Here is a 22488-nt window from a genome sequence, read left to right as displayed (position 1 = left end):
GACTGTGTGTCGGAGTTCAGCAGGAGCTCAGCAGGCTACGTGACAGCGGCCGGTGCTGCCTCGCCGCCCGGCGTGTCCTACTTCATAGACTCCGGCTCGCTGTGAGCTAGCTGGATCTCCGTCACGAAGGGAAGCCAGCGGCGCTCCATACCTGCGCAAAGTCACCGTTTCTGGGTTACTGGACTACAAAATGCCGAGGCCCTGAAGGAGCTCCAGGGCCTGCAGCTAGCCGCAGTCTTTACCCATAGGACTGAAGGGACAGTAGCAGCTAACGAAATCCCTAATGTTCACAGAAATGCATTAAATTGAAATCGGACACCAGTGTTAGCTTTATAAGACCTTGGGGTAGATGTTATATAAGTGGCGTGACGAAATTCAAACTGTTAATATACTCTAGTTATGACTTTCACTGGGTATGGAGGTTGCCGTTTTCTCGTCAGACTGTGTGGAGCTCCTAAAGTCCGACACGACTTACCAAATTTGCAATTAGCCATACATTTTCGTAAAACGGCCCATATTTGAGCTTTAAATAGTTGCTTTCTCACATAAAAAAGTCTCAGAAGTGAATTTAATAACGAAATAGCCCGACCTTTGCAGTGTCTGAAATATGAGACCTGCTGTCTCGTCTCCAATGTGTTTCTATGGGGTTCGCTCAAACCAATCAGTGCGCAGCTCATCTAAATATTCATGAGCATACCATATTTGGAAGAAAAGCTCTTCCAAATAGAGCCATATTCACAGGGTAGTTAAGGGCAATATTCAGCCCAACTGATGATACATCCCCTATTAGGAGACCTTAAGGAACAGTGTGAAATACCCCATATAATCATTCTATCACCCCTTTAAAGCGCTGGGTCAGGACTATTGGCGTCACTTTAGATGAAGTTAGGTTAAGGAAAAGATTGCGGGTGGGCTAATAAAAGGTACGTTTACGTGACACGTCGGACAAGAACGGGACAGTTGGGTTTAGGTAAAGAAGAACAGGACAGTTGGGTTTAGGTAAAGAAGAACAGGACAGTTGGGTTTAGGTAAAGAAGAACAGGACAGTTGGGTTTAGTTAAAGAAGAACGAGGACAGTTGGGTTTAGGTAAAGAAGAACAGGACAGATGGGTTTAGGTAAAGAAGAACGGGACGGTTGGGTTTAGGTAAAGAAGAACAGGACAGTTGGGTTTAAGTAAAGAAGAACGGGACAGTTGGGTTTAGGTAAAGAAGAACGGGACGGTTGGGTTTAGGTAAAGAAGAACGGGACGATTGGGTTTAGGTAAAGAAGAACAGGGACAGATGGGTTTAGTTAAAGAAGAAGAGGACAGTTGGGTTTAGGTAAAGAAGAACGGGACAGTTGGGTTTAGGTAAAGAAGAAGAGGACAGTTGGGTTTAGGTAAAGAACAACGGGACAGATGGGTTTAGGTAAAGAAGAACGGGACGGTTGGGTTTAGGTAAAGAAGAACAGGACAGTTGGGTTTAGGTAAAGAAGAACGGGACAGTTGGGTTTAGATAAAGAAGAACGGGACAGATGGGTTTAGGTAAAGAAGAACGGGACGGTTGGGTTTAGGTAAAGAAGAATGGGACGGTTGGGTTTAGGTAAAGAAGAATGGGAAGGTTGGGTTTAGGTAAAGAAGAAGAGGACAGTTGGGTTTAGATAAAGAAGAACGGGACAGATGGGTTTAGGTAAAGAAGAACGGGACAGTTGGGTTTAGGTAAAGAAGAACGGGACGGTTGGGTTTAGGTAAAGAAGAACAGGACAGTTGGGTTTAGGACACGCAGGACACGAACCCCGGTCTCTGGGGTGAAAGTCCTGTGTTGTTTGACCCGTCCATCACCCCAACTAACCCCCCTACGCTGAATTTCGGGCTTTCATACTACTCACTACCGCTGTCTCTCGAATTCAGAGTGAGTACTGGCACATCACACCCCAGCCGGGACGTCGTCTCCTTCATTTTATTGTTGGGAGACTTTTACCCTCTTTGATTCCAAAATATGTAATTAAGAAAGACATATTTCCCCAGCATAACAACCACTTTAAAGGATTTATTTGGGTCTTTGAACTGAAATTGACTAAAGAATCATAATCCCAGTAACCCCATGGTAATGTTTGACATTTTGGGGAATATGCGTATATGTTGTTGGTTTGGGTGTCACTGTCACATACTCTCTGATCCCCAACACTGACACCTGAAGGGTTGTGCAGATAAAACATCATGCTCCATTATTATATAATTAGCTGGCTTGATTCATTCATCTAACAAAAAGCCACCGTCAGTCCATTAATCAAAACACCCACATTACTCTTCACAGAACAATGCAGACTAAATAAAAAGCTTTGGCTACAAAGCAGTCATCAATCTAAAAATTAACCATTAGGAAAAATTAATTAAGAAATTAATTTCACACCCTTTTACCCGTTAAACCACGTGTCAAACTCAAGGCCCGCGGGCCAAATCCGGCCCCTAGCAGATTTTGATCCGGCCCGCACGTCAATACATTTTGGCCCACCTAGTTTTGTCACTTTTCCCAACGTTTTTGCCTCTTTTTTTCTACATTTTTGTAACTTTTCCCAATGTTTTTCAGCGCTTTTTTTCTACGATGGCTAAGGAACTTTTTTGTTGGCTTTTTTAGGGCTTGATGTCGAACAAACTGTAAGAGAGAAGACTAGATGAGACATGCAATAATACAGTCAAAGATATTTGACTTTTTCGATTAAATAAAAGCATGTCAATAATCTCTACATGTCTGACTCTTGATGTGATTCTTTATTTTCCAGTGTGGCCCTTAGTGAAGTTGAGTTTGACGCCCCTGCCTTAAACCCTACCCAATGATTATGAAGAGTCCCACTGTTGGATTGAACCAGAGATTCAGAAGCAGCATTAGTGTCTCATCCTGTGTGCATGTCTTGTCCCAACAGGAAGCAGCCCTCTGGACAGCCCGCGGAACTTTTCTCCCAGCAACCCTGCACACTTCTCCTTCGCCTCCTCCAGAAGGTCAATGCTTTATAAATATTACTACCAGGGCTTTAAATTGAATATAACATTGTAAAGTTACTAGCCAATTTGGCTGATGATGAATGAAGCATTCAACACTGCGTCTGTTTGAATCAGCCGGCTGCAAAAACTATGCGACAAGTCAGTTGTGCTTGTAGTACTAATCCTACATTTCCCATGAATACTATGTCGTAACGTGTCATACAACCGTTGGCTACGCGTCTAGCGGGCGTGGTATTGATTACGAGCTATGCTGAAACAAAGTAGACGAAGGGAATGGTGCGAAACAAACCAGAGGAGCTGAAATGAAGTAGCCTAGTTAGGAAAAAGAAATGTGGCTAGTGGACAATCTGATTGGCTGGTAATTTTAAATAAAAAACTACAAGCCATGTTGGCTAGTGCCAGCGATGTGCAGAAAGTAGGGCCGCACGATATGAGGAAATGATCTAATTGCGATATGATTCACGATATTGGCGGGAATGATCGTTTTTGTATCATTATTCTCATTTTCATTTGAAAATGATTAACATTGAAAGAAATTAAAATGATTATAGTGTGATTTTTGTACCAAACAAAGATGTTTTTCTTTAGTCTGTAGGATAGGATTTGTAGGCCGGGACGTCTCTGCAGCTCCAAAATACTTCATTCAGAACGGTTTGACACATATTTTGCCATTAACAAATATTGCGCCCCTCTGCGATTTAGATATTGCACTAGTCCATATTCCGATTTCAATACAATTGAGATTAATTGTGCAGCCCTAGCAGAAAGAAAGAGGGACAGAAAGTGAGACAGACAGAAGTCAAATCAGCGTGAGACAAAGGGACGGGAGCACGGAGAGCAAGTGAGCATCCGAGAACAGAAGCGGTGTGGATCTGCTGTTGTGCGAGGTCTCACACATCGTCCCACTGCACTCGCAGGGTCTCGCAGAGTAACAGGCTGACTCATGTATAGTCTCGCATTGCCAGACCTTCCTCCACAGCGCTGCAGAGGAGGGTCTGGCTAGTCCACACAGCATTCTGGGATGGGAGAAAAATATACTCTGGTTTATTGACATTTCTTTAAACCAATCACAATCGCCTTGGGCGGGGCTAAGTACCGGACGGAGGCACGGAGCCTCTGCTAAATAGTCTCTCTGTGTTTATTCTAGCTGCTCTGGTGACACTGTGACTACACTTTGTCGAATATCTCTATCAAATTGCTACGTTTACGCTTCGCGTCAGGCTGTAGTTCTGATACATAAACAAGGACCAGCCTTCCCTCTCATGTGTTCTATAGGCAGAGATGTATGTGAAGAGGGCTGCTATGTTCCTCTGTCTGTCCTTAGACAGTCAAACACCCAGTGTTGGGAGTGTAAATCCTCTCTCATTGTTCATCAAATCCATCTGCCTGCCCTTCGCTGTGCGATCGAGGCACACAGAAGCGAAATGATTAAGTCTTCTGTGCTCTCTTCCCTGAGAAAAGCCTCTGGGACAAACTAGGTGTGTTATAAGTCATCGGTCTGCTGAATGACATGTCTTTCATGCAGCTGAAATTGAAACGTGTCAACATAGTATGTGACAAATAGGTTGTCAGGGTTGTTGTTTTTCAGGCTTTGGAATTTAAAAGACATGAGACAGCTCAGGCAAGCTAATATGATCTGGGGTTTTATGACAAAATGTATGCATCGGGTTTTTACAGGTGCTGTAGGTAGGATTGGGAAGATCCAGGACCAAAACGGGACCAAAACGGTCTCCTACGCTCCTCCCCCCACAAGGGAGAATGAATGTGTGTGCATGAGCAGTGATTGACATGCAGTTAGACACCCCCCTGGCCCTGATTGGTACATCTGAACAGTTAGACACCCCCCCTGGCCCTGATTGGTACATCTGAACAGGGAGCGGTGGATTTCTGTAAATCTCTCTCCAGGCTGTAGGTGGAGCCAGAGGAGCTGGATTTCTTTTTAAATGACCTGCTTCATGTAGTTCTACTGGAACATAGGGTCAGTTTCAGCAGATATGACAGAAAGGGAGTTTTATAAGTCTTACCTACTGCACCTTTAGGTGATGTTAACATTTTGTTCTCTGCAGAGCGGACGGACGACGGTGGTCTTTGGCGTCTTTGCCCTCTTCTGGATACGGCACCAACACTCCCAGCTCGACGGTAAATACCTGCCCATCACATAAATAAGAGATTACCAACCAGGGAAATAGCTCAACAGACAAATAAACCGACACAATCTTCTGAACATAGTCATACTGAGAAATACAGAGAGCTGTGTGGAGCTGATAGTCTTAATTAGCTTTGTAGAAACTCATTTGGTAATGGCTTGAATGTAACGGACGTTCATTAATATCAAAAAGTTGCACACTAAAGCTTTAAAAAAAGTCCTGTTTAAAATCCATGCATAAGAACATGGGACATTTGGAACATGTAGCATGTCTATTTTCTCCATAGACTGAGATCCTTTGGAGCTAGTATCCAAATAATTTCTTTGTTTTTCACATCAGTAATTCAGAGTATCATGCTCTATCGTAGCACTGCTTGGCTGAGTAGCCTATCAGTTAAAAATAAAACAAAGCTATTAATTTATTATAGATTATGGGACTACCTGTAGCACACTCCTTTCAGGAAGCTCACAATAATAGTATGCTCAGACTGGCCAGGAATATTTCAAATGACTCCTCACATGTTTTGCACAGAGAATATCAGCTTCTGCCTTCAAACAGATGCTTTAGAGTTCATTCTTTCAATCTATCCTGTTGTTAAACCAGCTACATTAAATCCAGTGCAATATGTATTCAGGGTTACAAGTCTCCAAGACCTTGTCTGTGTGTGTTCATGTCATTTTCTGTTGTTATACATGTATGCTTTGTCTCCTTATTATTTGTTTATGTCATTTGTGGTAATGTTTCATGTATGTCTTTTGTGTTATTCATCGTATGTGTGTCTGTATGTATGTATGTCTATGTCCTCTTTTTTATGAGCTACCCAGGGATGCAAAAAGAATTTCAGCCCTGGCTGACAAAGTCGTATCGTATCGTATGTCTGGTGGGGTTGACTCTGGCGGCACGTCATAGCATAAAAGGCTTGGAACCACTGACATAATTTACTGTAATTAGCACAGATGTAATGTCTAGCCTCCTTTTTCATCCATCCGTCAGATTCCCACCAACACTGCCAAGACTTCATTTCACTCCACTGGCATTATCTCATGGTTGTTAAAAGCAAGCTTCTTCATCAGCCTTTAAATCTTTCACTTAAAAACACTCACACAAAACATTTAAACCTTATCCATCTCCAGCATGTTGTCACTTCTATTTTTTGTGTTTTTATGTTTCTTGTTGCGTCACAGCAGCGTCAGAGGCCTGGATCCTGCTCTCCATCTCCTTCTGGAGGGTTAGATGGATGGATGGAGGGAGGGATGGATGGATGGATGGATGGATGGATGGATGGATGGATGGATGGATGGATGGATGGAGATGGATGGATGGATGGATGGAGGGTTAGATGGATGGATGGATGGAGGGTTAGATGGATGGATGGATGGATGGAGGGTTAGATGGATGGATGGATGGATGGAGGGTTAGATGGATGGATGGATGGAGGGTTAGATGGATGATGGAACGAGGGATGGAGGGATGGATGGATGGATGGAGGGTTAGATGGATGGATGGATGGATGGAGGGATGGATGGATGGATGGAGGGTTAGATGGAGGGATGGTTGGATGGATGGATGGAGGGATGGATGGATGGATGGATGGATGGATGGATGGATGGATGGAGGGTTAGATGGATGGTTGGATGGATGGATGGATGGATGGCTGGATGGATGGAGGGATGGATGGTTAGATGGATGGAGGGTTAGATGGATGGTTGGATGGGATGGATGGATGGATGGATGGAGGGTTAGATGGATGGATGGATGGATGGATGGAGGGTTAGATGGATGGATGGATGGATGGATGGATGGATGGATGGATGGGATGGATGGATAGATGGATGGATGGATGGATGGATGGATGGATGGATGGATGGCTGGATGGATGGAGGGATGGATGGTTAGATGGATGGAGGGTTAGATGGATGGTTGGAGGGATGGATGGATGGAGGGTTAGATGGATGGTTGGATGGATGGATGGATGGATGGATGGAGGGTTAGATGGATGGATGGATGGATGGATGGATGGAGGGTTAGATGGATGGATGGATGGATGGATGAAGGTTTAGATGGATGGATGGTTAGTTGGATGGAGGGATGGATGGATGGATGAATGGTTAGATGGATGGATGGTTAGTTGGATGGAGGGATGGATGGATGGAGGGTTAGATGGATGGAAGGAGGAGGACAGAAAGGGGGAAGTGATGAGCGCCAGGCCGGTGGAATGAGAGGGAGAGATAGATCACATTCTGCTCCGGTGTAATTTTACCACAGGCTAAATATAGCCGGATTCTATCATTAGAAACATAAAGATATTTCATTGAAATGAATGCCCTGACTTTGATTAATGAGACTAAGCTGTGGTGCTCCTCAGTTCTCTGCTCCTCTTAACCCTTTTGTTTTAGTCGGTCAAAATGTACAATGAAAACTTTTTTCCAACGTTTGGGTCGTCTTTTTGTCGACAAAAGTGTATTTTTCTGCACTTTTTTTCCCCCACATTTTTGAAGCCTTGTCCGACATTTTTGTCACTTTTTTCAAAGTTTTTTTTACAACAGGAGGGTTAACGTAATAATCCAAAACATTTTCACACAGATCATTATATCACTTAGCAAGACAGGGGTTAGAGAATTGGATAGGTAGAGCAAACGCAATACAATCTGTTTCAAGCATGTCTGGGTTTTTCTACAAAGACAAGTTGAGTCTCCGCTCTCGTTCCATCTGAGCCTTTAAGTCTGACTGTTGTCAATTCGTTTGTCACCTGTGATTAATCATTGATCGATCTTTTGGGTTAACAAAGTAAGTGGAGGAGGTGCAGGTGTCATTGCTCTGATGAAGAATGAGGAGGTGAGGCGAGGTTTGTCTGGGAGACAGATTGATGGGTCTGGCCGAGGCTCACTGGACTCTTTCATTAACATTTACATTCTCAGTTTGCTATCGGTGGTTTCCAGGGGTGTTGCTAGACATAAGCTCTACTGGGGCACAGTCCTTGCTTGGCCCACTATTACTACCATTTCTATTCTACTCTACAGGTTTCTCTATAGAGCCCCCCTACAGGTTTCTCTATAGAGCCCCCCCTACAGGTTTCTCTATAGAGCCCCCCCCCCTACAGGTTTCTCTATAGCGCCCCCCCTACAGGTTTCTCTATAGAGCTCCCCCTACAGCTCCTATGTTTCCTCGTGTCTGTCTCCTCTCTCGGTCAGTCTGCTGTTTCCTCTTTCTCTGTTCCTCCTCCAATGCTTTCCTAGCTTTCTGCTTCTTTTTTCCCGGCTCGGCCATGACGATAGTGTGAAAACCTCCATCTCTACCTTGTTAGCCGGTTCCTGAATGGGCGTACAGTGTTGGGAAGGATGCTTTCAAAACGTATTCAGTTACAGAATACAGAATACATGCCCAAAATGTAACTTGTAACGTATTACGTTACTCAATCTGAGTAACGTATTCTGAACACTTGGATTATTTCCACATTGAATTGCATTTTATAAGTAGGAATGCGGCCAATCACATGCAGTTTACTAAACAGCCCTATTCTGGTGTGTTCTTCTGTTCCAACTGGCTGAATGTGGACCTGAACAAGCAGATTGTTGTATTTGTAGTCCTGAACTGCAAACTACAAAAATCTAACCGCAGTCTAAGCTACCACGAGCTAATCTTAGCTAACGTTAGCTAGCATGTCAAACGGGGCTAGTCAGTCTTTTAACGGCTCTGGGGCTAGTAAATCAGCACGTAGGAGAATGTAAAGTCGTACGTCAACTATAAAATAAGAAAGTGAGCAGTAAAACTACAGCAGACGACTACGCTTGGCTAAAAATAACGTACTTTAAGATGCTTCTTCAGGTTGGAGGTGGAGTCATTGGACGCTGAAAGGAGGTTGGTTGCTGGCAAACAGAGGTTGCACAGCACAGTTATATTTCCTTCTCCCTTCTCTTTATTTAATGTGAAATGCTGTTTGTATTTCCCAGATAGGAAACCATTCCTGTCCTGGCTCTGTTGCTCCATCTCTACCTCTATCAGTGATCACGTAAATAGCTCATTTTTTCGTTTTCATATTGGGGCTTCTGGGAAATGCATGGAGTTGCGAGAGTGAATAAACCCGTGAAACAGAGAAGTATCGTCATGTAATCCATTGATTTCAACAATATAACTGTAATCTAAATACCAACTATTTAAATTGTAACTGTAACGGAGTACAGTTACTCATAATTTGTATTCTGAATACGTAACGCCGGTACATGTACTCCGGTACTCCCCAACACTGTGGGCGTATGTGTGTAGTGCCGGCGGCACAGGCGCTAGAGGGGAGCGAGACGACCACCACTCAACCCGAAAACAGTCATATAACCATTCCAATGACTCCGAAGCTGTTCAGTTAAGGTCAATTAAGCTAAAAAAAAAAAAACGGCATAGTTCCCCTTTAAGACGCTGAAGCGGGTTCTGTTTTAAAGCTAGAGCAAGATATTGGTGCCAGGAATCTATGCTAAATATTTGGGAAGGGAGCTAAATAACGCTCCAAACTTGCATGGCCATTGTCAAAGGGGTCTCTTGACCTCTGACCTCAAGATATCTGAATGAAAACAGGTTCCATGGTTACCCACGAGTCTCCCCTTAACAGACATGTCCACTCATGATAATCCCATGCTGTTTTAAATGTTATTTTGCCTATTCTAAAATGGTGTATCTTAGCCTAACATTTCTGTATAGCGGGGCTCATAAACTGTTTTGGAATTGCATTAATTAGGTCTGACTTAAATGTTGAGATTCTTGTGGGCGAGTTAGCTCAGTTGGTAGAGGAGGTGCACATATGTAGAGGTTTACACCTCGACGCCGCGGGTTCGACTCCGACCTGCGGCCTTTTGCTGCATGTCATTCCCCCCTCTCTCTTCCCTTTCATGTCTTCATCTGTCCTGTAGATAAAGGCCTAAAATGCCCCAAAAAATAATCTTAAAAAAAATAAAAGCTGAGACTCTTGTGGATTCAATGAGCACAATTTGGAGAAAAGAAACCCCCCGAGGAGCCTGCCCCGAACCCCCCTAGGTTTGGGCTAAGCACCGACTGTTTACATTCTGGCTCAGCCCATTATTGATCTATTAGTTGTTTCGGTTAGAGACAGATAAATAAAAGTGACTGTTGCTGTCTCTGGAGTTTTGTTTTAGGCTTGTTGTCATGAATTTTCTGCCACTGTTTGTTGCGATCCGTCCGACTCCTCCCGCTCTAATGTTCTTGTTTCCCTTCCTCCTCAACTTCTCCCTGTGCTTCCCCTCGCCCTCATAACCCTCCCTCCGCCCTCATCCTCTTCCTCCTCCACCCTTTGCCCCTGCCTCCCCTCCTCTTCCTCTTCCTCTTCCCTCGCTCCAGTCCTCCAGCTCCTCTCAGGAACGGCTGCACCAGCTGCCCTTCCAGCCCACCATGGACGAGCTCCACTTCTTATCCAAGCATTTTGGCAGCACCGAGAGCATCACGGATGACGACGGGGGCCGCTGCTCCCCCCACATGCGCCCACGCTCCCGCAGTCTCAGGTCAGCAGCAGCAGCACCACCCGTGAGATTAAACCGCAGCTTCGGGCTGCCTAAAAAAAGCACATATCCTCTTTAAAATACTTTCTCAGAGCAGATGACAGCGGTTGCCCCGGCTTGATCTTGTTATTGCATTTATATAACCTGCTGGATTTTCCTTTTCATTTGATCAGCAACTAAAATGAACCAATACATTGAAAGTTAGTGTTTTATATCAAGACATGGTCATCATTAAAGTCAGACTATGTCACTCTCTTGGTTTGGTATGACCTGTAACTTATGGTGGTTAACATTAGCTAATGTTAGCAAACTTAAGCTGGATGTTGCTTTGTAACTGACATATCAAGACGAGCTCAACATTACAGTGATTTTTTACTTTTTAAGGAAAAAAAGAACACATTCCTTGCATTTATCATTAAAACCAGTAGCTAATGTTAGATTCTCTGCGGCAATGGTATGAAGACAAGGGGGTAAGCGAGCATCCGGAACGCGTACCTCCTATGGGGAGATTCTGATGCTACCAAGCCATCACCTCCCGTTAGCATCCCATTGACTGCCATTCATTCTGACGTCACTTTGACAGAGAATAACTTTACATCTGAAGCGTTTAAAGACTCTATTTGTCCGTTGTTTATTTCTAAAGAAACACGACAATGTATAAAAGGCTCCATTACCTTGTAGCTCACGTTATGGCTCCGTAGCAGACGTTTTTATAACAATAGGCTAACGATTGGGTCATAACCACGAGACTTACTGTCTCATAGTAGAGGAGTTACCGTATAGTACAGGAGAAGCTCTCAGGCAATCGGGAGGGGAGGGAGGGAGGGGACGTGGAGGTATACAGTCAAGGGAGAAGCCCATAGAGAGTCCATGAAAACTAAATATTTCAGCAACGTTTTGCTCCTGCTCCTATGCTCATGGACAGCTCCTACTCACGCTCTCCGTCTCTGCTAGATTGGGAATGATTGAGATTTCTCTTGGCACAGCTACCAGAAGACTTCCAACTTTCAGACAGGTTGCTCACGTCACATCTACGTCTTCAAGCTCAGTTGGAGGCTGCTCAGTAACGCTCAGCCATCACCGGGAAAGAGACGTCACTGGTCTCTGTCAAAATCTATGGCGTCGCTGTGTCCTTTTCTATCACAGTCTATGTATGAAACGGTACACACTTCCTGTCTCCTAAATGGGCACAGCTTTGTTTGAAAGTGTGGTGAATGTCGTTTGGATGGATGAAGAGTTATATTTGCGTGATTTATTTAGATTATATATAGATATTCACACAGCTAAACGCCATATTTAGCATCACAGAGATTCATTATCTGTGGCGCTTTCGAGCGTTAGCTTAGCTGTGTCTCGACAACCCCCTGAGAGTTTGTTGCTGAGACAGAAACAGGTCTGGAACAAAGTTCATTTTCTCCTGATGTGTCCGTCTGAAAAATGCCATTTTAGTGTCAGAATGTTCTGGAAATACGTGGCTTGGCTCAGGTGCGTCCAATATTTACTTTTGGTGACTACGGATATGTGTTCACGTTCACTTCTCCAATCTACTTACTTAGTAGTCGTAATAAAATAAACATATATATATATATATATATATATATATAATACTAACGTTTACTACTAATTACTCGCTTTTTATTGGATTTATTGAAGTGTGAATCGAATCTTAAACATTGTTCAGACATGAGACGTTTTCTTTATTACTCAGAACACAAACTGACACAGACTTTAAAAAAGCCAAATGTTTTTGACTGTGATCCATGTTTTTCTGTTTTCCCACGCAGCCCAGGACGTTCTTCTTCCTGCTACGACAACGAGATAGTCATGATGAACCATGTGTACAAAGAGCGCTTTCCAAAGGTGAGACACACACACACACACACACACACACACACACACACACACACACAAACAAAGCTGCTTTATGATAAACATATTCTGTTTAGCTCACTCAACAAAATCGGTTAATGATTGCATTGACTTTGGTTAGAAGGCGGTCAATGCGATACTTACAGCAACTTAACATCATTACCCCCTCCCACACACACACACACACACACATACGTATACACACACACACACACATACGTATACACACACACACACACAGACACAAAGCTGCTTTATGATAAATATATTCAAAAAAAATCCACATAACAGCGACCAGGTTTTTGTTGGTCAATGGTGCGTTCACTTCCCGTTGCCTCAAGATAGCAATACGCCCAGAATGCACCTGAACACACCTCCCTGTAAGACCAGCACGCCCAGAATGCACCTGAACACACCTCCCTGTAAGACCAGCACGCCCAGAATGCACCTGAACACACCTCCCTGTAAGACCAGCACACCCAGAATGCACCTGAACACACCTCCCTGTAAGACCAGCACGCCCAGAATGCACTTGAACACACCTCCCTGTAAGACCAGCACGCCCAGAATGCACCTGAACACACCTCCCTGTAAGACCAGCACGCCCAGAATGCACCTGAACACACCTCCCTGTAAGACCAGCACGCCCATGGGCCACAGATGGGTGCAGGTGCATTTGCTATTTAAACGACGTGGGCGCTGGACGGGAAACTGACAACTGGGTCGGTCTTAAACTAGCAAAGACACTTGGGTCGGGCTTTGCGCTGCGCCGGGTACAAAATAGGGCCCTAGAGTAGGGCTGGGCAATATCTCGATATTATATCTATATTGTGATATGAGACTAGACATCATCTTAGATTTTGGATATCGTAATATCGTGATATGACATAAGTGTCTTTTCCTGGTTTTAAAGGCTGCATTACAGTAAAGTGATGTACTTTTCTGAACTTACCAGACTGTTCCAGCTGTTCTATTATTTACCTTTTCCCCACTTAGACATTATGTCCACATTACTGATGATTATTTATCTAAAATCTAAGTGTGAAGATGTTTTGTTAAAGCACCAGTTGGTTGTCAGTTTATCAGTATATTTATCAGCTTTAGCCAACAGAAGTATAGAAAATACTACAAAATCAGACATATTGTGATTGAAATACAGTAATACACACACACACACACACACACACACACACACACACACACACACACACACAAAGCTGCTTTATGATAAACATCCTATTCCATAATAATCCACATAACAGCGAGCGAATCCTGAAGGCTGCAGAACATTAAACTAATCTTTCGAGCTACGGTAACGTTTTAATCCTATTTTAGAGCTCATATTTTAGAGAAATAAAAAGGGGATGTAATTTATGATTGAGCATGTTCAGAGATTTGTGCATAACCAATACACAGTAAACACTTTAATAACCAAAACACAAACAAACAAAAAAGGAAAGGAGCCTTAGGGGCTGCTAAACCATAGCAAACAAGATTATGTGCCACTGCCAAGACGATATACGTTCACCCTGTCAGAGAAAATATTAACTTTAGTCACTACACTTAGAAATACTGCCACAGCTATGGAGAGTTAAATAAAAGAGACTTTCTCTTTTGCCTCATTTTTCTCCCTTCCTCTCTTTGTGGGCTGAGTTTGGTGTCAAAAGGAAATGGGCTGACAGCTTCCACAGAGATAAAGATCGAGCCTTAGGAAATTGGGCATTATAGTTTGGAGTTCATTCGAGGTAAAAGCTCTTTGGGCTTGTTTCACACAAGTTAAGGCGTTGCATTGAAGTCAGTGTAAAGCAGCAGAGCCACAAATGAATTGCTTTCTGTGACGTACTGTATGTCTGGGTCTCCTCAAGAAATTCAATCTTTTTCTACACTTCATTTCCGTCGCTTGTACTTCCACTCCCCATTCTCGCCATCTCTTCCTCTCTGCCCCTTTTATTTAACTTTTATTTTATTCCCACTGAGACTCACAATCTCTTTTTAAAGGGGCAGTTGTTAGAAGAATTATGCTTAGAACGGTTTTGCTTCAGTTTCTTTGTTAAACCATTTGCATCCAAACTGCTGTTTTATTATTTCTTATGTGTTAATCATGAAAACTGAGTGACCTTGCAAAGAGCACAGGATGTACTGTATACTGAGGGCAGAGCACATAATGTGGAGGAGATGCCGGGCATGGAGACCGGGAGATAAGAAGAAAAGCTACTGATTGCATGAACTGAATAACTGAGGCTATGTTTAGACGGAAACGATCTGAAGAGAAAATGCAAAAGTGGCGTTGCGTTCCCACTTTTTATTCCGCATTTAGGCGAGCATTTTGGGGGGCAAATCTTCATGCATATGGTGACGCAAAAGTGTGTTAAATTCGCTGTAGTGTATGCACACCAGGCGGCTAGGTGGTAGTGTGAAGCAATGCCACACAACACCGCCAAGTCCGTGCGCCTGCGTAGAACCTTCCTTCAAAACATGGCGAAGCGAACAACAAAAGCTGAACATTTTGTCTGGACAGACGAGGAGGTGGAGTTATTGCTCCAAACAATACACACACACACACACACGGTACACACACATGCAGAGACATTTAAATGGACTGCCTGATGTGAAAATGGCTGTGATTGGTTGTGACTGGCTGGAATGATAATTCAATTAGTAGGCCTATGACTTCCGTGTCCTGCATGAACTAACACAATGCTTCATCTATAACGATGTGAGCATCCACACTGCTGAACGATAACATTCTGCAAACAGCGACATCAAGCACGCACTGCACGCTCCAGCTGATAATAATACATACAACAGATGTTGCAATGTACGATTACAGGAATGTCTGTAGTAATATCCTACATATTGGTGAATTTAGGTACATATTATGAACCAATTATTGTACCTTCTGACATTGTGTCTTACTGATATGATGATGACGCGTGAATACACTGAAACTAAACAGAATATGTACATATGTCTCCTGTCCTCTCATGCTCCCCCCCCCCCCGTTCTCCGTCAGGCCACAGCGCAGATGGAGGGCAGGCTCGCCGAGTTCATCCAGTGTTTCTCTCCTGAAAATGTTCTCCCGCTGGCCGACGGGGTCCTCAGCTTCATTCACCACCAGATAGCTGAGCTGTCCAGAGACTGCCTGACCAAATCCCAGGAGGGCCTCATCACCTCCGTCTACTTCTTTGAGCTGCAAGAGAACCTGGAGAAGCTTCTTCAGGACGTGAGTTAAGGCTACATTTACATTGCTACGTTTAGTTTTTTTAAGTGGAGTTTTGAACCCAAAGCGATCTCCGTGCTCACGGTGCTCAAGTGTTTTTAGCTCCAGTAGAAGGACTAATCTCCATTTAAACTAAAGCCCAGTTCAGACCAAATATTTGCAACAAGACGAAACCGTTTTAGAACGTCGCAGAGAAACGTTGCAGCGGTCTGAACCGGCCCGTCTCAGCTCGACTCAAATGATGGCGTCGCTGCGACTCAGCTGGTGGAGTCTCCAGAGGCTGGTTTTAGAACGTAAGAGACGTCTCCTGTTTCAACAGCCAATAGAGAAGTCAGCTGGTGGAGTCTCCAGAGGCTGGTTTAAGGACGTAAGAGATGTCTCCTGTTTCTACAGCCAATAGAGAAGTCAGCTGGTGGAGTCTCCAGAGGCTGGTTTAAGGACGTAAGAGATGTCTCCTGTTTCTACAGCCAATAGAGAATTCAGCTGGTCGAGTCTCCAGAGGCTGGTTTTAGGACATGAGAGACGTCTCCTGTTTCTACAGCCAATAGAGAAGTCAGCTGGTCGAGTCTCCAGAGGCTGGTTTTAGGACGTGAGAGACGTCATCTGTTCCAACAGCCAATAGAGAAGTCAGCTGGTCGAGTCAGCTACGTGCTATAGAAATTAAAATATCCATAATCCATTTTATTTTTATGTTCCAAACAGCTGGTTTCAGACGGCGCCTCAACAACCACCCGAAAGCACGGTAGCGTTATATGGTGGAGAGAGATAGAGAGAGACTGAAGAGAGAGAGCGCCCAGCGGCGTTAGAACAAAGCCGTGAATCAGAGAAATAAAACGTGTTTTCGCCGATTCATCTCTAGAAATGCAACTGGATCACTAACGTTCTCCACATTCATATTTAGACGCAACAAATTAAATATTTAGCGACAACAATGCCTAAAAGTCGGAAGTCAGACCTGAAGTACAAAGAGTCGTTGTTATGGAGATGATACACCGTCTCGTCTCGTCTCATTGGTGTAAACTGGCAGGTTTCAGAGCGCTGCAGACCGACGCGTTGCAAGAAGTTGCAAGTTTCAACTCGTCTCGTCGCAAATCTTTGGTCTGGACTAGGCTTAACACGCCCAAACCACACATCTTATTCATATACCGTTGCTGGTTGTTGCCATGGTAACGTTAGTAGCTTAGTCACGGAGAATGAGGCGACATGGCCCAATCGGGCGCCGCAACGTTGGCGTCAGTGTCGGTGTTGCCAGAGGTCTCCGTTTGCGGCCGTTGAGACTGCAACACGACCCCGCAGACTACCAACCAAAACAGGTCAGAAGAGTTCCCAAATGTCTCCGGTTTAGGGGCTCGGAAACGCCAGAGCAGGGGGAATGAGAGGGGGGGAACGCCAGAGCAGGGGGAACGAGAGGGGGGAAACACCAGAGCAGGGGGGAACGAGAGGGGGAAACACCAGAGCAGGGGGAATGAGAGGGGGAGACGCCAGAGCAGGGGGAAATGAGAGGGGGAAACGCCAGAGCAGGGGGGAATGAGAGGGGGAGACGCCAGAGCAGGGGGAATGAGAGGGGGGAAACGCCAGAGCAGGGGGGAATGAGAGGGGGGAAACGCCAGAGCAGGGGGGAATGAGAGGGGAGAAACACCAGAGCAGGGGGGAATGAGAGGGGGAGACGCCAGAGCAGGGGGGAATGAGAGGGGGGAACACCAGAGCAGGGGGAACGAGAGGGGGGAGACGCCAGAGCAGGGGGGAATGAGAGGGGGGAAACGCCAGAGCAGGGGGAATGAGAGGGGGGAAACACCAGAGCAGGGGGGAATGAGAGGGGGGAAACGCCAGAGCAGGGGGGAATGAGAGGGGGGAGACGCCAGAGCAGGGGGGGGAATGAGAGGGGGGGGGGAGACGCCAGAGCAGGGGGGAATGAGAGGGGGGGGAAACACCAGAGCAGGGGGGAATGAGAGGGGGGAACGCCAGAGCAGGGGGGGGGGAATGAGGCAGGGGAGGGAGAAACGCCAGAGCAGGGGGAATGAGAGGGGGGAGACGCCAGAGCAGGGGGGAATGAGAGGGGGAGACGCCAGAGCAGGGGGGAATGAGAGGGGGGAAACGCCAGAGCAGGGGGAATGAGAGGGGGGAAACACCAGAGCAGGGGGGAATGAGAGGGGGAGACGCCAGAGCAGGGGGGAATGAGAGGGGGGAGACGCCAGAGCAGGGGGAATGAGAGGGGGAGACGCCAGAGCAGGGGGGGGGGAATGAGAGGGGGAAACGCCAGAGCAGGGGGGAATGAGAGGGGGGAAACGCCAGAGCAGGGGGGAATGAGAGGGGGGAAACACCAGAGCAGGGGGGAATGAGAGGGGGAGACGCCAGAGCAGGGGGAATGAGAGGGGGGAACACCAGAGCAGGGGGAACGAGAGGGGGAAACACCAGAGCAGGGGGAACGAGAGGGGGGAACACCAGAGCAGGGGGAACGAGAGGGGGAAACACCAGAGCAGGGGGAATGAGAGGGGGAAACACCAGAGCAGGGGGAACGAGAGGGGGGAGACGCCAGAGACGAAACAAAACAATGTAAATGTAGTCTAAGAAAAGATGTAAGAACAAGTAAGACCTGACTTCCTCTAATAAGAACTAATAAGTCTTTTTTTCAGAGGTTCCAGAATAAAGTAAATAATAATTGCGGACTGTTTTTCTGCTTGTGGTGGAGATGTGTTAACATCCTGAGTTTTTAAATCTGCAGAACATTCTGCAGAAGTATATCTCTAGCCAGTTATCTCTTCACACATTGCTCTGGGACAGATTTTTGGCTCAGGATACAGAAAGCTGAGTTTGTTCTGAACGTTTTGATGTGAAACACATGGAAACATATATATGCAAATATCTTAAAAAGGTCGATTTAAGAAGATGTGTGAAAATGCCCTTAGACCTCAGAGGGTTAAAGCAAAACAGACAGATACACACATATCCTCTGCTGACTGTGATGCTGTGGAAGGTTAGTGGACAGATTCAGCGTTGGTCTTGTCATTTCATTCAAACTATCTAACTAGATTGAAATGGCTGCAGTAATTGGAGGCTAACTGAGCTCAGAGGAGATAACAGATATCAGGCAATTTCATCACCAACCTCATTTTGATTAGATCGCTGTGATTACACTTTGTTGTCTGGCTTCGGTTTGGTTGTATCGTCAGGATCAGATATTCACAAAAGTCACAGCTTTTTGAAGCCTTTGTACCTTTCTTAGACAGACAGACAGACAGACAGACAGACAGACAGACAGACATACACACACATATCTCACATACATAAAAATCACTCACAGAAATTTAAATAGTTAACAATTTGTGAAGTGATTACAAAGGTCCTGCAGTACCGTGTCTGGGATTTACTGTCAGATGTAATCTTCTCTCTCTCTCATGTATCTGTCTCTGTCTCTCTCTCTCTCTCTCTCTCTCTCTCTCGCTCTCTCTCTCTCTCTCTCTCTCTCTCTCTCTCTCTCTCTCTCTCTCTCTCTCTCTCTCTCTCTCTCTCTCTCTCTCTCTCTCTCTCTCTCTGTCTCTCTCTCTCTCTCTGTCAGGCCTTTGAGCGTTCGGAGAGCTCCGAGGTAGCCTTCGTCACAGAGTTGGCGAAGAAGCTTCTCATCATCATCTCCCGGACGGCCAGGCTTCTGGAGTGTCTGGTAAGATAAGACCCTATCCTACTGCGATGTCCACAGTCCCCATCCCGCCACCCCAGCCTTCATCGCAGAACATTTCACAGATCACGACCCTCTCGTGACTTAAGACTGTTAGCCCCTGTAAAGCATTTAAGCACCCTGATATATTACACAGCCGGGGGCAGAAAATCAAACCAGCAAACACTGAGTAAAAGAGCCCCAGTGCAGTCTGTTTGGATGGCGAATACATTTGCATTTAGATTAAAATTTGCCCCGCCACAGTACGACTAATACCAGTCAGCGGCCCCCCTGCTGCTTGGCCGCCTTCATGTCTGACTCAGACAGACCGCGACCATGGTGTCATTTAAAGTTGGAGGATGTCTTTGTGTGTGTTTGTCTGTCTTAGCTGGTTGTTTTTCTGGGTAAATGTGTGTGACTCTGTTTTATAACCGTCTTGTGTCCCACTCGATGAGTCACGCCGCAGTTTTTCCACACGTTTATTTTTAAAGTGCTCATATTATGCTCATTTTCAATGAGTTCAATGTTCAATGTTTCATGTTAAACTAAAAGGATCTTACTCTTTAACAAAAAAGGTCTATCTCTGTAGGGATCCTTTCATAATGTTGTCAGACACTTAGTCCTCCTGCACACCGGCTGCGTGGCGTGTCCGTGTTTATTTCGGCTCCCATGTTAACAGGTTAGAGCTTGCACACTGCCTGTGTGACACGCACGTCTCGAGCCGCGCCGAAAATGCGTGCCTGCTAGAAATAGGGCCGACACCTATTTTTCATGCGACATGGAAGCGTTTCCAGGCAAAATAGAATAGGAAAAGATGTTTATATGTCATTTTGACACAAATACATTTAATAAGTGACATTTTGATGTTTGAAAGTCTCTAAGTTTTGACATAAAAGCAGATATGAATGTCATTTAAAAAGATTTTCTAATATTGCACCTGTCAATACAGAACCAAATATTCTGGAGCCTACAGAATTTTGCCGTCAATACTGCCGACGTCGTCTTCGCTGTAATCAGATCAGTATATATATTTATGTTTAACATGAAGTATACTACTGCTTGAGTGTAGTACATTTCCACAACTCTCTGCCCAAAAGTCGAACAACGGTGATGAAACATACATGTGTACAGACAAGGCTAGCAGCAGCAGCGCCGCTTCAGACACGTCAGTCATAGAAAACGCCACGCAGCAGAAACGCCACGCAACAGAAACGCCACGCAGGCAGTGTGCAGGAGACCTTAGAATAATAATCAGAGCCTGTCAGCCATTTAGTGGACGAAAAATAAAAGATGCACAAATGCCCATTAACGTTACATTGCAGCTTTTTGCAACTGCCGACTGCAGCAGTCTTTTTGAATACTGGACCAGTTCAAAAGATTGTTGTTCAGATCTGTCACTTGGACACAAAAATATTGGAAAATAGGGTTAAAAAAAAAAATGCCAAAGTTACCCTTTAATGCTCTAATGCTCTTCAGGAGTTTAACCCAGAGGAGTTCTACCATCTGCTGGAGGCAGCAGAGGACCACGCCAAGGAGGGTCACCTGATGAAAACGGACATTCCTCGTTACATCATCAGCCAGCTGGGACTGACCAGAGACCCTATTGAAGGTGAGAGAGACAGAAAAGTTGTGCAACACACGGATTTAACTTACCAGAAACTAAGTGAACTGACAGCTGATGTAAACCTATTTCTGTCCTCAGAGATGGTAAACCTCGATAGTTACGACAGCGAGGGGCCGCTGACACCCGAAACAGATGACTCGACAGAGGTGGGATCCCCAGATTAACCCTCGATGTTGTCATTTGTCCATCCCCACATTCGTCCACCCTATTTTATTTTTGTTCGAGTGGGGGAAGGTCGGGTCCTTTTTTTATTGAACGCATTGGATGAGATAATGTATGCTTATGTTTCGTGCATGTTTACTGTATGTTTATTGTGTGTTTATGTGCGATGCGTCGGCATGTTTTGTTCTCTTAACTGCCCAAGACATATTTCTCCTATAGGACACAATAAAGGCTTATTTTATCAAGCCAAGGTCCTTATTAGAGCTGTAATCGGGCCTTAAAAGTTCGGCCCGACAAGGCCTGAGTCCGACAAGTACATTTTGATTGACAGCTTTTTAAAAGCCCAAACCCGTTTACAGCCCAACATTATTCAAATGTGCGTACGTACACAGCGCTTTTGTCAAGAATGAGTCATTTATACATGTTTTAACATCATTTATTCATGACCAATGTAGGCTATCGGCCACTTGGAAGTTGGAACAAAGAAATAAAAGAAGTCCTCCAGCAACCCGGAACGCAAGCCCGAGCCCGGCCCGAGCCCGTGTAAAATGATAGAAATTAAAACCAAAGATCTTCAGCTCTAGTCCTTATTGCTCTCACTGAAAACGTCTGCTTCATCTGCTAATAACTGGGCATACATGCATCTAATTTAGCCGATATACAGGATACCCCCCTGTCTTGAATCTCTGGGCCATCCCTCTAACAATAGCCTCTAACTGTCAAAATGAAAGCCCGGGCTGGTTATGTTGAAAAGCAAGCAACATTTTGACGAGGAGGCACCTTCATGCCGTACAAATGCAAAGTACAGTTGACAGATCTTTTTTTCGCTCCTTTTTCAGAGCCCGTACGTTATTTATTGCTGTCAGGGTGTCAAGAAAATGTATGAAAGTGTATATTGGAAATAGTTACCAATCCTGCCTTTAAAGCTAAGGAGGCATATCAGATGATTTGAATGTGCATCACCAAAGTTACAGTGGCAAAAAGAATGAAAACACTTAAAAATATAACAAGTTGCAATATTAATATTTATGTCATGATGGTCGGTTGGTTCGATTTTATATTAGATTATATTTAATTGCGCCATTGTGATCTTTAATCCACAGGGTAAGATTAGAGCAATGAAGCCCCCAGAGGAAGCAGACTTCCAGACCATCAAGCTGATCAGTAATGGAGCGTACGGGTGAGTAGAGCATTACGACGTCAGCCAGGGGCGAGTCTAGGATCAGACCTTTAGGGGGGCTCAGCCCCTAATGGGAATGGGACACGGATATGGTGCATGCAAAAGAAGCTAATCTCTGAGCTAGCTGCTGAACAACAACGTCAGCTAACGTT

At 45.0% G+C, this 22488-nt stretch overlaps 1 protein-coding gene across 1 annotated transcript in view; it reads left to right on the top strand.

The window, feature by feature from the left end:
- Window positions 1-22488, top strand: part of LOC144530748 (microtubule-associated serine/threonine-protein kinase 1-like) — an 86927-nt gene that overhangs the window by 38875 nt on the left and 25564 nt on the right. Inside the window, exons 3-12 of the mRNA XM_078270457.1 lie at window positions 2762-2772; window positions 2903-2978; window positions 5048-5120; window positions 10472-10632; window positions 12414-12489; window positions 15512-15721; window positions 19275-19376; window positions 20847-20979; window positions 21073-21140; window positions 22260-22336. Coding sequence (XP_078126583.1) covers window positions 2762-2772; window positions 2903-2978; window positions 5048-5120; window positions 10472-10632; window positions 12414-12489; window positions 15512-15721; window positions 19275-19376; window positions 20847-20979; window positions 21073-21140; window positions 22260-22336 — 987 coding nt within the window. The remainder of the gene's footprint in view (window positions 1-2761; window positions 2773-2902; window positions 2979-5047; window positions 5121-10471; window positions 10633-12413; window positions 12490-15511; window positions 15722-19274; window positions 19377-20846; window positions 20980-21072; window positions 21141-22259; window positions 22337-22488) is intronic.

Source organism: Sander vitreus, chromosome 15 (genome assembly GCF_031162955.1).
Source record: "Sander vitreus isolate 19-12246 chromosome 15, sanVit1, whole genome shotgun sequence".
NCBI lineage: Eukaryota > Metazoa > Chordata > Actinopteri > Perciformes > Percidae > Sander > Sander vitreus.
This window is presented reverse-complemented; position numbering and strand designations above follow the sequence as displayed.